The 13,797-nt window shown below is 40.2% G+C and overlaps 1 protein-coding gene across 6 annotated transcripts in view; it reads right to left on the reverse strand.

Annotated features, from left to right (window-relative positions):
- Nucleotides 1-13,797, reverse strand: part of MARK3 (microtubule affinity regulating kinase 3) — a 123,074-nt gene that overhangs the window by 82,334 nt on the left and 26,943 nt on the right. For all 6 annotated transcript variants that reach the window (XM_032839628.1, XM_032839625.1, XM_032839626.1 and 3 more), the window contains exon 2: nucleotides 10,000-10,191. In XM_032839628.1, coding sequence (XP_032695519.1) covers nucleotides 10,000-10,191 — 192 coding nt within the window. The remainder of the gene's footprint in view (nucleotides 1-9,999; nucleotides 10,192-13,797) is intronic.

Consider the following 13,797-nt stretch of genomic DNA (forward strand, 5'->3'; position numbering starts at 1 on the left):
TACTGGTCAAAGGTCCCAATATCCTGCTTCCAACATGCATTAAAGCATCCACAAACACTAAAAGAGCAGTCAAAAAAAGATCCCATGTTCTTTAAGAGGATGCAGTAGCCCGGAAGGATGCACTATTAGTCAGCTCAGGCTGCGATAACAAAAACACCATAGAGCAAGTGGCTTAAACAACAGAAATTTATTTTCTCACAGACTGGGAGGCTAGAAGTCCAAGATCAGAGTCTGACCAGCACGGTCAGTTCCTGGTGAGGCTTTTCCTCTTGGCTTGCAGATGGCCCCCTTCTCACAGTGTCCTTACATGGTGGAGAGGGCAGCTTACTGATGTCTCTTCTTGTAAAGCCACTTATCTTACTGGGATCAGGACTCTACTTTCATCATCTAATTTAACCTATTTCCACAAAAGCCCTATCTCCAAATATACTAGGGATTAGGGATTTAATATATAATTCTGAGAGACACGATTCAGTCCACAGCATAAAGACCAAGCTGAACTACTACGACACATGGCTACAACATAAAACGTCAAATTAAAGCACAGTGCCCAACACACAGACGACCCACAACACGGAATAGCATCACAAGCATAAAGTGCGGTAAGAGATAGACACGGAATAACACGTACTGCATGATTCCATTAGCATGTTAAGGAAAACAAAAAATGAACTACGGTGTTAGAAGTCAAGACAGTGGTTACCCTGGGGAGGAAGGACAGGAAAGTGATTAGAAGGGAAGAAGGGAAGCTTCTGAGGTTCAAGTCACAGTATAGTTCTGCCCTGGGTTGTAGTTATGCAAATGTGTTTACTTTGTGTTAATTCATCAAGGTGTACACACTTATGATTTGGACAACTTTTCTGGATGTGTGTTATATTTCAATAAAGAGTTTATTTAAAAAAAATCAATTGTGACATTAAAAAATCATGAAAAGACAGTAAATAATGCCTAAAACTGAAAAACTAAGTAAGAGCATGCTGTGTGTTAACTATACTTCAGTCAAAAAGGTTTTTAAAGAAAAAAAAGAGTGATAAAGATATAAGTAAAACATAAATAATCAGTTTATATTGTACACATGAAACTAATATAACACTATATGTTAACCAACTGGAATTAAAGACAGACTTAAAAAAAAAAAAAAAAAAGAAAGAAAGAAAGAAACAGTTTTAAAGACTGAAAGTGACCACCTTGGAAGATTAGGAAATGAGGGTGGGGAATTAAGAGAGACAGTTTTTATTTTTATTTATTTTTTAAAGATTTTATTTATTTATTTGACAGACAGAGATCACAAGTAGGCAGAGAGGCAGGCAGAGAGAGAGGAGGAAGCAGACTCCCTGCTGAGCAGAGAGCTGGATGTGGGGCTCGATCCCAGGACCCTGAGATCATGATCTGAGCTGCCAGGACCCTGAGATCATGATCTGAGCTGAAGGCAGAGGCTTAACCCACTGAGGCGCCCCTATGAATAAAAACAGAATGACAAAGAGAATGGGAGAGGTGTCATCAGGAGACAAGTGACTTTAAACAATTTCTGGAAGAAAAAATCTGAGGGCACATAAAGCCTAGAGTGTGCACAAGGAAGGGCACAATCCAGGGAAACCTCACTGAGAAAATCACTTTGTGCTGTATATGTGGCAACTTTCCTACTGGCCACCAGGAAGCTTAGCCAGGCACCTGACCAGCAGCCTCCTCATACCCTGTCCCATACAGAAAGCTCCCAATTTGCTTCTTAGTGCTCCCCACTTGAAAAATTAATGGTGAATCAAAAATCACAGACAAGGAGGGGCGCTTGGGTGGCTCAGAGGGTTAAGGCCTCTGCCTTCGGCTCGGGTCATGATCCCAGGGTCCTGGGATCGAGCCCCGCATCAGGCTCTCTGCACGGCAGAGAGCCTGCTTCCTCCTCTCTCTCTCTCTCTCTCTGCCTGTCTCTCTGTCTACTTGTGATCTCTGTCTGTCAAATAAATAAATAAAATCTTAAAAAAAAAAATCACAGACAAGGAAAGCCTATGATTTTTTGATACCCTTCTCCATATATGTGTTAGGGGAAAACACCAGATAACTGAGGTTTCTCTTTCAAAAACAGACATAGTTGTTTGTTGCTGGGTATGGGAATTATGTTCTACAAAGTCATTGTGAATACTGCTCCTAGAAGAAATACAGGGTTAGGTTCCTATGGGCCCCTGGTCATAAAAATTTTCATCAACTGATCAATATACAATCTTGCTTTATGTGTGTTTCTTTTTAAGGACATCTTATTTACCACACATCATTGCTTCATTAACACTGAACTGTCCGCTCACCACAGAACCTAACTCCTGTCTGAATGAAGCTTATCTAAAAATGTGTTTTCTCTATCAGGCACATCAAGTCTTGCACTTAGAAACAGTGGCTAGTACTTCAGCCCTACAGTTGGGGGCCATTTGAAACAGCAAAATTGACAACAAAAAGCACAAAAATGCAAAAACAGCAGAGTAAAAAGACCGCAAAAAGAGCATCTGTTCACGGTATGAAAGCTGAAACAAGGCAGAGCATCATCCCCTTGCTGGATCTCAGCCAAGGATGCATACCTTGGACAATTCAAATTTTCTGATGCTTTATGTATCTTCACAAATACTGCAAAAGCACTGCCAAGTACTGACTTTGGAAATACGAACAAATTGTAGTAAGCAGGTGAATCTTGAAAATATGGAATTTGCAAGTAAGATCAACTTTATCTGTTCTAGAGATGGGTGATAGTGATAGTTGCAAAACAACGCAAATGTTCTTTTTTTTTTTTTAAGATTTTATTTATTTGACAGAGAGAGACACAGTGAGAGAGGTAACATAAGCAAGGGGAGAGGAAGAAGCAAGCCTCCTGCTGAGCAGGGAGCCCGACGCAGGGCTTGATCCCAAGACCCTGGGATCACAACCAAGCCGAAGGCAGATCTACTGAGCCACCCAGGGACCCCCATCAATGCAAATGTTCTTAATGCCACTGAACTGTACACTCAAAATGGTTAAAACGACTTCATACTACGTATATTTAACCACAATAAAAAAGCGTAACAGGGGCGCCTGGGTGGCTCAGTTGGTTGAGTGACTGACTTCAGCTCAGGTCATGACCCCGGGCTTCCAGGATCGAGTCCCGCATCGGGCTCCCAGCTCCTTGGGGAGTCTGCTTCTCCCTCTGACTTTCTCCTCTCTCATGCTGTCTCTCACTCATTCTCTCTCAAATAAATAAATAAAATCTTAAAAAAAAAAATGCGTAACAGTTGTGTAATTAAGTGATTTTTAATTTGTAGAAACTGGGTTCAGGTGAGGTTTTCTCTTTTTCTGCACAATAACTAAATACTCCACCTCCAGACTGTACTAAAAGCAAGATGAACTTCTTTATGCTTTTCAGTTATACCTATTACTAGAACAGGAGGCTCTCTTTCATCCTTCTGCTCACTCACTTCCAAATCTACTACTATTAATTTCCAAATGAAGCAAACTGTTCTGGGTACCAACACTTTTTGGCAATCACTATAACTGTTTTGAATAAACATTCCATTAATCATTGCCCCCTCTGCCACCAAATTACTACTTGCTGAGTTATAGCAGAGTATCAAAGAACAATATTTGCAATTATCTGAAAAAGGGAATTAAGACACTCCTCTCTTTTCTCGTTGTATTATCTGTGTGAGGCTGGATTTTCTTCACAAACTTCAACCAAAACAATATACTGACAAAACTTAAGTGTAGAAACCCAGCTACCTTCTATTAAGACAGACACTAAAGAGATTTGCAAAAAATTAAAAGAATGTCACTCTCTTCAATAATTTGTTTTGTCCAATAGGGGTTTCTTTCTCATAAAAATGTCATTTAAATTAAATATAGTAGGTCTGTTGTTTCTTTAAACGAATATAGGTTTAAAAATTTTTTAGTGTTAACTTCTAGCATGGCAAATATCAGTCTGTACAACCCATGTAAACAAAGGCTTTTGGGAGTCCTCAATTTAAAAAAAAAAGATTTTATTTATTTATTTGTTAGACAGAAAGAGAGAGAGAGAGAGGGAGAGAGAGTGAGTGAGAGCACGCACACACCAAGCAGGGGGAGTGGCAGGCAGAGGGAGAAGGAGCCTGATTCGGGTACTCATTCCCCAGACCCTGGGATCATGACCTGAGCTGAAGGCAGACACTTAACTGACTGAGCCACCCAAGAATCCCAGGAGTCCTCAATTTTAAAAGTTCAAGGCGTTCTGAGACACAGAATTTGGGAACTGTCATTCTAATCAATGCAACCACACACGACCACTAAACCTGGTACAATGACCATGCAGCGGCATGCAGAACTGCTTGGCATGAAATTCTGAGGGAGAAAAATCAGAATACAAGATTATGACCAAGGCCTTTACTACCCACTACCTGCCCAGGGAGCTAACAGAAGAGAAAGCATTCATGATCCTACAACTGAATACTACATAGACAAATAATCAGAGAACAAGAAAGAGCTGGGAGAGGGGTGCCTGGGTGGCAGCTCAGTTGGTTGGGCATCTGCCTTCAGCTCAGGTCATGGTCTCAGGGTCTTGGGATCAAGTTCTCCCTCTGCTTGCTGCTTCCCCTGCTTGTGCACTCTCCCTCTCTCTGACAAACGAATAAATAAAATCTTAAAAAAAAAAAAAAAAAAAGAAAAGAAAGAGCTGGGAAGAAGGGCGGGGGGGACATACAAATTTAACAGAAAGATGAAATTAAAGACATCACCCATAAAATAAAATAGAAACACACATGGAGATCAGATTTTTAAAAAAAATGTCAAGGCTCTTTTCCAAGAGTTCCAGTCTCTGATAAGTAAGAATTATAGAATAAAGATTTTTAGGGCACCTGGGTGGCTTAGTCGGTTAAGCATCTGCCTTTGGCTCGGGTCATGATCTCAGGGTCCCGGGATCAGGCCCCACATCGGGCTCCCTGCTCAGTGGGGAGCCTGCTCCTCCCTCTTCTGTTCCCCCTGCTTGCGCTGTCTCTCTGTCAAATAAATAAATTTAAAAATCTTAAAAAAAAAAAAAAGATTTTAAAATAACAAAATGAGACAATTCTATAGAACTGAAAGATTAAGAATTTCCAAACCAGAAGGGTCCAATGAACAATCAAGAAGAACGGATGCGGCCAACTCCCTGCTACTTCACTGTGAAATTTCTGAACAGCAAGGATGAATGTGAATAGTCTAAAAAGCTTCTAGAGAAGAAAAAAATAGTCACACACTTAAGTCAATTACATTGTTATACTCCAATCTCTAGAACTACCAATACCGGAAAACTCTTCTGACCTTAATTTTGAGCTTCCCACTTCCTATCACCTCCTCCGCCTTTCCTGCCCATTCAATCTAGAACGCCAATAACTGTGTGAATTCATCAGGGTCCATAATCCACTGGTCCCACAACCTTCTTATGATTTGGCTTCTCTCTTAAGTTATTTCCTATTCAAATCTGTAGTCCTTCATTGTAATCACTCCCCAAGGTATTCCAAATCAATGTCCTTGCTCTGTTCCCATCCTCTACACTCAATGTGACAAAAAACCCAACTATCTATAAATGCGACGCCTGTGTCTGGGTACCTGACTGTTGCTGGAGAGTAATTCCCAGCCTTGCTGCATATTCCCACTTTATATCCCTGATCATCTCCAGCGAAGCCTTAAGGCCACCTGGCAATTCTACTACATTCTTCCAGTCTGTTAACTCTTCTGCTTGCCCAGTTATTACTGTAACTTCTCACATCTCTATTATCTATCTCCTCGATAATCACAGTGTCAGCTGATGATCTTTCCATTTCACTTAAAAAAAAAAAAAAAAAAAAGCTGCAATGGGAAGAAAACCTCCCCAAGCTCCCACACCACCACACACAGCCCTGAGCTACACCTATGCCAGGGCCCTTTACATTTCTCCAGTTTCTATGTAAGAACTGTCCACATTATCAAGGCCAGCATTTCCACCATGCCCTCTTACCCTCTTAAGTATCTCTCCCACAGCACCGTTTTCCCCCTTTCTGTCAGATTATTCCCATTAACAGATAAACATGTTGGTATCTTGCCCATCCTTTAAAAAACAGCTTGGCTTGACAGCTCTCTGTACTTACTCTTCTGTATCCTGATTACGGTGGTCGTAACATCAATCTACACATGTGTTACAATTCAGAGAACTGTATGTCAAAGGAAAAAATGATGTGTAACTTTAAAAATAACACAAACTTGCTTGATTTTGATGTCTAAAATGAGGGTGAGTATAAAGGGTGCTCTGATACAAGATGTTTTACAGCCTTCCCATATTATTCATAACAACTAAGGCAAAAATGCCATTCACAGCAACAACAAAAATTTTAAAATAGCTTGGAATGAACTTAAGAATTATGTAAACCATTTACCTACTCTGTAGAATTTATTTGTAACCCCCTTAAAGAATGAATGATCCAGAGCCTAGAGGAAGAAAATTACAAACCCCCAAAACAAAATTGAGACATATTTCACATTCCTATATAGGACTTGGTATCATTAAAATAACAAATTTCCCCCAGATCAGTTTATAAATTCAGTTAATTCCGATCGAAATTAATCTTTCCGAATTTCCAGTAAGACTATTTTTGGGACACAGTATCTTGACTCTAAGATAAATCTAACACACTAAATGGCAAGAACAGGTATGAAGTTTTTAAAAATAAGAATAATTTGCAGAGCATTTAACCTACCTAAAACATACAAATGTACAATTCAAAGCTGCAGTAATAAAATTACCACCGTATGGGTACAAGACTAAACAAACATATCAGAGAAACACAAAGACATATATGGGAATTTGGTATGTGAAAAAGCAGGTATCTTCACTTGGGGAAAAAGACAGATGATCCCAGGACAAGTGGTAATCCACATGGGAAAAAAAAAAGTTTGATCCCTACACTTCATACTAATCCCCCCAAATATATACCAAATGAATGAAACATTCAAACGTGAGCCATAGGAGTATTTGAAGAAGATAACCATGTTTTAGATCTTGGGACAAAGTAAACCTTTCTCACCAAGTCATGAAACCCAGATAGATCAGACTGATGCATGAAACACATAATGGGTTTAAATCACTAAGATTTATTTATTTTTTAAAAGACTTTTATTTACTTATTTGAGAGAGAGGGAGGAAGAGGGAGGGAGAATCTGAAGGAGACTTCCAGCTGAGCACAGAGCCCAAGAGGGAGCTCAATCCCATAACCATGAGATCATGACCTGAGCTGAAACCAAGAGTCAAACACTTAACTGACTGAGCCACCGAGGCATCCCAATCACTAAGATTTGAAAGAGAAAAGAAAAATGGATAAAGGATACAAACGGGAAACTTATTTTAAGAAGCAAATATGAATGACAAAAATACATGAAAATATCATCAATCTAGTTATCAAAAGGAAGCAAGTTTTAAAAAAATACAATTTTTTGTCCATCAGATAAGAATTATCTACATAGTATTAGTAAGGGTATAGAAGAATGGATACTTTCATTCAGTATGGTAGAATAATAAAGTACTCTGATATTTTCTCAAAAGCAATTTAGCAGTACCCATTACAATGTCAAATAATCATCCTTTTTGACCCAAGACACCCACTTCTTGGAGTTTATCCTACAGAAACACTCTTAACAAGAGTAGACAGTTATGTTAAGGAGTGTTCACTGCAGATGTTTACAGCAGGAAAAAATCAGAAACCCCTCAATGCCCACTGACAGGGGATAAACCATGGCACCAGCACACACTGGAAATAGAATGTGTCAGATCTATGCGCACTAAGATTCAGACATGGTCAAGTACGTTGCTAAGAAAATGACTGTTCTATCCATGAGTCCCTTTGTTAAAATAAACAAAAAGTTGATGTCTGTATAAAAAACTGTGGGAATATACACCAAACTGCTGAAACTGCTGATTTCTTTTTGAGGAGAGAAATCTCAAGGAACTTGTACTTCCTACATAATAAATTTCTATAATACAGAAATATAATGTTTACATTTTCCATGATTCTGCTTAATATCTACAATAGGGCAAAAACAAAAAAGCAGAGTAAAATGGCTTAATTAAAAGTTTAGGGAAAAAAAGAACGGAAAAATTTTAAATTAAGCCACTCTGCTAGTCAGATTCCAGATTTCTGGAGAGAGAACCTACTAGATACAAACACAGTGGGCCAAACTGCAGCTAAGGAGAAGGGTAGAGGGTCTGTCTGTCCCATTCCTTTTCCAACTGACCAGCTGCCCATGTAAGGAAACTGGCTGAGTAACCACCTAGAATTGGTGGGGACTAAACTCAAGAGGTTTTTGCCTTATTTCGGAAAGTTTTGATCAAGGACAGCAAGGAAAGCCCCACCCGCTCATGCTTCTCCTGACTCTAAAGCAACCCAGGTACCTCAACAAGTACTAACCAGGGATTTTGTCATTAAAGGTGATCTGAAGCATGAAGTGGCTAACTAACTTTTAAAGTCTATAACTTCAGTTAGTGCAGACCTGTGGTTCCCAATCTTCTTCAGCTCCCAGCACACACAGAAAATGAGGATACCCATCAGGCACACTGCAGCCAACAGGCTGCTTACTGACCGAATGGCTGGCCCAGGGTCCTGCTCCAGTAGCCCCAGGCATGGTGGGCTGCAAGCATCACTACCACGACACATCTGTAACACTGTCTCGGCACACCTATCAGGAGGCTCTAGTACAGGGAAAACATGTCTTCAAAAAGCTTCTTTCTGGAGCACCTGGGTGGCTCCGTTAAGTGTCTACCTTTGGCTCAGGTCATGATCCCGGGCTCACGGGATGGAGTCCCATACTGGGTTCCTTGCTCAGCAGGAAGTTAGCTTCTCCCTCTGCCTGCTCTGCCTGCCACTCCCCCCTGCTTGAGCTCTCTCTCTCTCTCAGACAAATAAATAAATAAATAAATAAATAAATATTTTTTAAAAATTAGGTTCCTTCAAAAGTACCATTATGGGCGCCTGGGTGGTTCAATGGGTTGGGCCTCTGCCTTCCGCTCAGGTCATGATCTCGGGTTCCTGGGATCGAGTCCCACATCGGGCTCCCTGCTCAGCAGGGAGCCTGCTTCCCCCCACCCCCTCTGCCTGCCTCTCTGCCTACTTGTGATCTCTATCAAATAAATAAATAAAATATTAAAAAAATAAAACAAAAGTACCATTACAATCATTCAACATGCACTTATTAAGCACCTACTATGTGCCAAACACTGTGTTAAGTATGGCTATATGCCCTAAAACCTGGAGGGGAAAGACTGGGAAATAAGCAGTTCCAATATAATATAAAGCATGCTATATTAGGGGAAGTTTCAGGATTTTTAACCTGAGTCCCATGCCTGGGAAAAGGGAGTCTGTCAACAACTCCTTCCCAGAAGTGATCCCACACAAAAGGGTGAAGTGTATTTCAAGCAGAGGGAAGAGCAGGCATAAAGATCTAAATGAAAGAAGTCACAGAAGCAAAACAGGTCCTGTACTGTACATGTAGAACAGGAGGGAGGCAATTTAGCAGTTTTAACCAACGCATTTTTGATAAATACAGAATGGAGCTGAACAGAAAGGCAATCACCACAAAAGTTGGGAAAGCATATGCCTTCCTACACAACAACCAATCAAACATAAGCTTTGAAAAAAGTTTATCTGGGGAAATGAGAAACTTCTTTATGATAAAATCTATAAGAACAGACAACACTATTAATCTACAAGTACTACGAGCTTATACATGAAGTTCAGAGCAATTTTCACTCTGGTGGCAGAGGTTTACACTGAAAAAGAACAAAGACACTATCCATTTTTTAAGGCAAAAGCTCAAATACTTGATGTAATATTTACTTCATTTAAATAAATGAGAAAGCAAAAGAACTCCCAGATAATCAGTAAGTTTCTTGTTCTTAAAAACAATATTTAATTAGCTTAGAAATTAACTCAAATATATACATTATCTTCCTCTTTCTCTCATATGGAACTAAACAGAGTTGGTGTCATAAGAGAAATTAGGCTTAGTATTTACCTCTCTGCCTGTAAGGATGTGTCTTGCCAATTTCACTTTTGCAAAATTCCCCTTGCCGATTGTTTTCAACAGTCTGTAGTTTCCGATGTGAGGTTGTTCATCAGCACAGGAAGCTATAGAGTTTCTACACCGAGCTCCAGAGCGCCCAGTGCGAGAGGTAACTTCTGGCCGCCCATCTCCATGTGACGTATGCTACAATATAACATACAAAAAAATAAGGAAATGAGAGAACACATGGTACATATAACACAAATTTTAAGAGCCCCTAGTTGAAGAAACAAAACAAAACATCACTGCTTTATTTTTAAGCTTAATGCATCTAGCACTTTAAAGGAATTTGCCCAACATGATCTAAATATATGAGGAAAACAAGCAAATGCTGAGAAGAAAAATATCAAGGGTTGAAGTGGGTGTTCAGAAGGAAATGAGATTTTCTGTATGTGGCTGCAACATAAAATAGGAGTAACAAGACTGCATTACAGTCAGAAAGAATGTAACCTGTCCATCAGCTATTAAGTGCATCTGTACATATGATCCCTCACCAGAGGGGGAGATTTTTGTGATTTATTCAGGGCCACATCACTATTTAGTGAAAGATCCAAAGAGAATCTATATTCCCAATTTCTTTCTACACTATGCTGCTAACAGTAATTCAAAATAATGTGTTTCAAGCAGCAGCCAGATTAGACAGCACAGGCAATTAACTTCTCTGACAGAGGCTGTAGCAACTTTTTTCTGGACAGGTCCCCTGAGGCAAGGGAAACAAATGCAAAAATAAATAACTGGGACTACATTAAAATATAAAACTTCTGCAGAGCAAAGGAAACAATCAATAGAACTAAAAGGCAACCTATGGAATGGGAAAAGGTATCTGCAAATGATGTATTTGTTAAAGAGTCAGTATTCAAAATATATAAAGAACTTACCAAATTCAACACCCCAAACCCAAATAATCCAGTTTTTTAAAAATGCGAAGATATGAACAGACATTTCTCCAAAGACATACAGATGGCCAACAGACACATAAAAAGCAGCTCATTATGACTCATCATCAGTGAAATTCAAATTAAAACTACAATGTGGTATCACCTCACACCTGTCAGAAGGCTAAAATCAACAACACAAGAAACAACAGGTGTTGGTGAGGACATGGAGAAAGGCAAACCCTCGTGCACTGCTGGTGGAAATGCACACTGGTGCAGCCACTCTGGAGAACAGTACGGACGTTCCTCAAAAAGTTAAAAATAGAGCTACCCTATGACCCAGCAATCACACTACTGGGTATTTACACTCAAAAGACAAAAACACTACTTCAAAGGGGTATACATGCATCCCTATTATATAGTAGCATTATTTACAATAGCCAAATGTGGAAACAGCCCGATGTCCACTGACTGATGAATGGATAAAGGAGATACAGGGGTACCTGGGCAGCTCAGTCCGTTGAGCTCAGGTCATGATCTCAGAGTCCTGGGATTGAGCCCCATGTCAGGCTCCCTGCTCACAGGGAGTCACTTCTCCCTCTTCCTCTGCCCCACCCCCCACTGCTCTCAAATAAACCTTAAAAAAAAAAAAGGGGGGGGGGAGATACACGCACACACGCATACACACACGATGAAATACTATTCACCCATAAAAAGAATGAAATCTTGCTATTTGCAATGACATGGATGGATCTAGAGGGCATAAATGCAAAGCAAAGTCAGTCAGTCAAAGACAGATACCATATGATTTCACTTATATGTGGAATTTAAGGAACAAAACAGATGTGTAAAGGGTGGGGGGAAGAGAGAGAGAGTGAGACAAACCAAAGAACAGACTCTTAACTATAGAGAACTGATGGTTACTGGGGGGAGGTGGGTGAGAGAATGGGGGAAAGAGGTGATGGGGATTAGGGAGCACGCTTGGTTCAATGAGCACCGGGTCATGTATGGAATTGTTGTCACTGTATCATACACCTTTAACGAATAAAACATCATACACTAACTGGAATTAAAATAAAAACTTTAGGGGTGCCTGGGTGGCTCAGTGGGTTAGAGCCTCTGTCTTCAGCTTGGGTCACGATCCCGGGGTCCTGGGATCAAGGCCTGCGTCAGGCTCTGTGCTTGGCGGGGAGCCTGTTTCCCCCCCCCTCTCTGTCTGCCTCTCTGCCTACTGGTGATCTCTGTCAAATAAATAAATAAAATTTTTTAAAACAAATAAAATAAGAACTTAAAAAAATCCCAGCTAGACTATGTGGTCCTTGATAAATGTTAAATGAATACTCAATGTGCCCCATAAAAGTAGAACAAAGCGTACATACCGCATACATACCTCTAACCATATTACATAGAAAGGTACTAGAATTACAAACACCCCGTGTGTACAATCCTGCATGTATAAACATCCAGCTGCTTCGTGCTTCCTTTTGCCCCACACGAAGGATGCTGTGGCCCATTGCCTGCCTCTAGGGCACTGCTTTCTCTCCCAGCACTCATACGTACACAGGAAATCTTCATTCTTTTCTCTTTTCTTTTTATCCAGGAAAATGTCCCTTCTTTCTCCTGGTTCTCTCACTACTAGATCAAAACAAGCCTGCATCTAGCTGACAAACCTAAGAAACTACACTGTAACACACATATCAAGGAAAAAGGAAAAACAAGTGTTCTAAAGTGAAGCTTAAGCATTTGTGCAACTAGCTTCTGAAGTCTTCAAAGATGTTTTTCAGAATTTCCCTGTTAAACTCCATCTACTTCCTCATATCCTCTAATTAAATATTTCTCCCTCATGTACCAGGTTTTAGGATAGGTTCGCTTCTGTTTTATTTAATTATCATATAATACTGCATGCACACAATTTTTTTGTTTTTATTGTAAATGTATTATTTTAAGTAAAATAGGCTTTTATAAACCAGCTACAAATGTAAGTCATTTGTAATCCTGTTTCTATAACAAAAAGGATTCTAATTTCCAAATAAGAACTTTGGAGAAATAGCCTATTTATAAATGAGGATCTGTTTATCAAAGACATAAAACTAAAACAGCAACTAAGTTATAAGAGGAGAGCTTCACACAAAACAGGTACACTCCTAAACAAAACGTGCTGCTGGGGCGCCGGGGGCTCTGTGGGTTAAGCCTCTGCCGTCGGCTCAGGTCATGATCCCAGGGTCCTGGGATGGAGCCCCACATCAGGCTCTCTGCTCAGTGGGGAGCCTGCTTCCCCTTCTCTCTCTGCCTGCCTGTCTGCCTACTTGTGCTGTCTGTCAAATAAATTAATAAAATCTTTAAAAAAAAAAAAGTGCTGCTGTAATGCAATTTTGTATATCAAATGGAGTATGGTTTTATTTATTTATTTATTTTAAAAGATTTCATTTATTTATTTGACAGAGAGACACAGTGAGAGAGGGAACACAAGCAGGGGGAGTGAGAGAGGGAGAAGCATGAGAGGGAGAAGCAGGCTTCCTGCTGAGCAGGGAGCCCAATGTGGAGCTCAATCCCAGGACCCTGAGATCATGACCTAAGCCGAAGGCAGATGCTCAATGACTGAGCCACCCAGGCACCCCTGGAGTATAGTTTTAAAAGAATTCTGGTGAGGTACCTGGGTGGTTCAGCTCGTTAAGCATCACTCTCTTGGTTTCAGCTCAGCTCATGATCTCATGGGCTGTGGGATATAGCCCCGGTCATGCTCCGAGCTCAGCAGGGGTCTGCTTAAAGTTTCTCTCCCTCTATTCCCAACCCTGCAAGCCCACAAACGCATACATGCACTCTCTCTCTCTCTCTCAAATAAATTAAGTCTTAAAAAAAAAATTTGGTGATCATG

Source organism: Lontra canadensis, unplaced genomic scaffold, assembly GCF_010015895.1.
Source record: "Lontra canadensis isolate GAN:19392208 unplaced genomic scaffold, GSC_riverotter_1.0 scaffold108, whole genome shotgun sequence".
NCBI lineage: Eukaryota > Metazoa > Chordata > Mammalia > Carnivora > Mustelidae > Lontra > Lontra canadensis.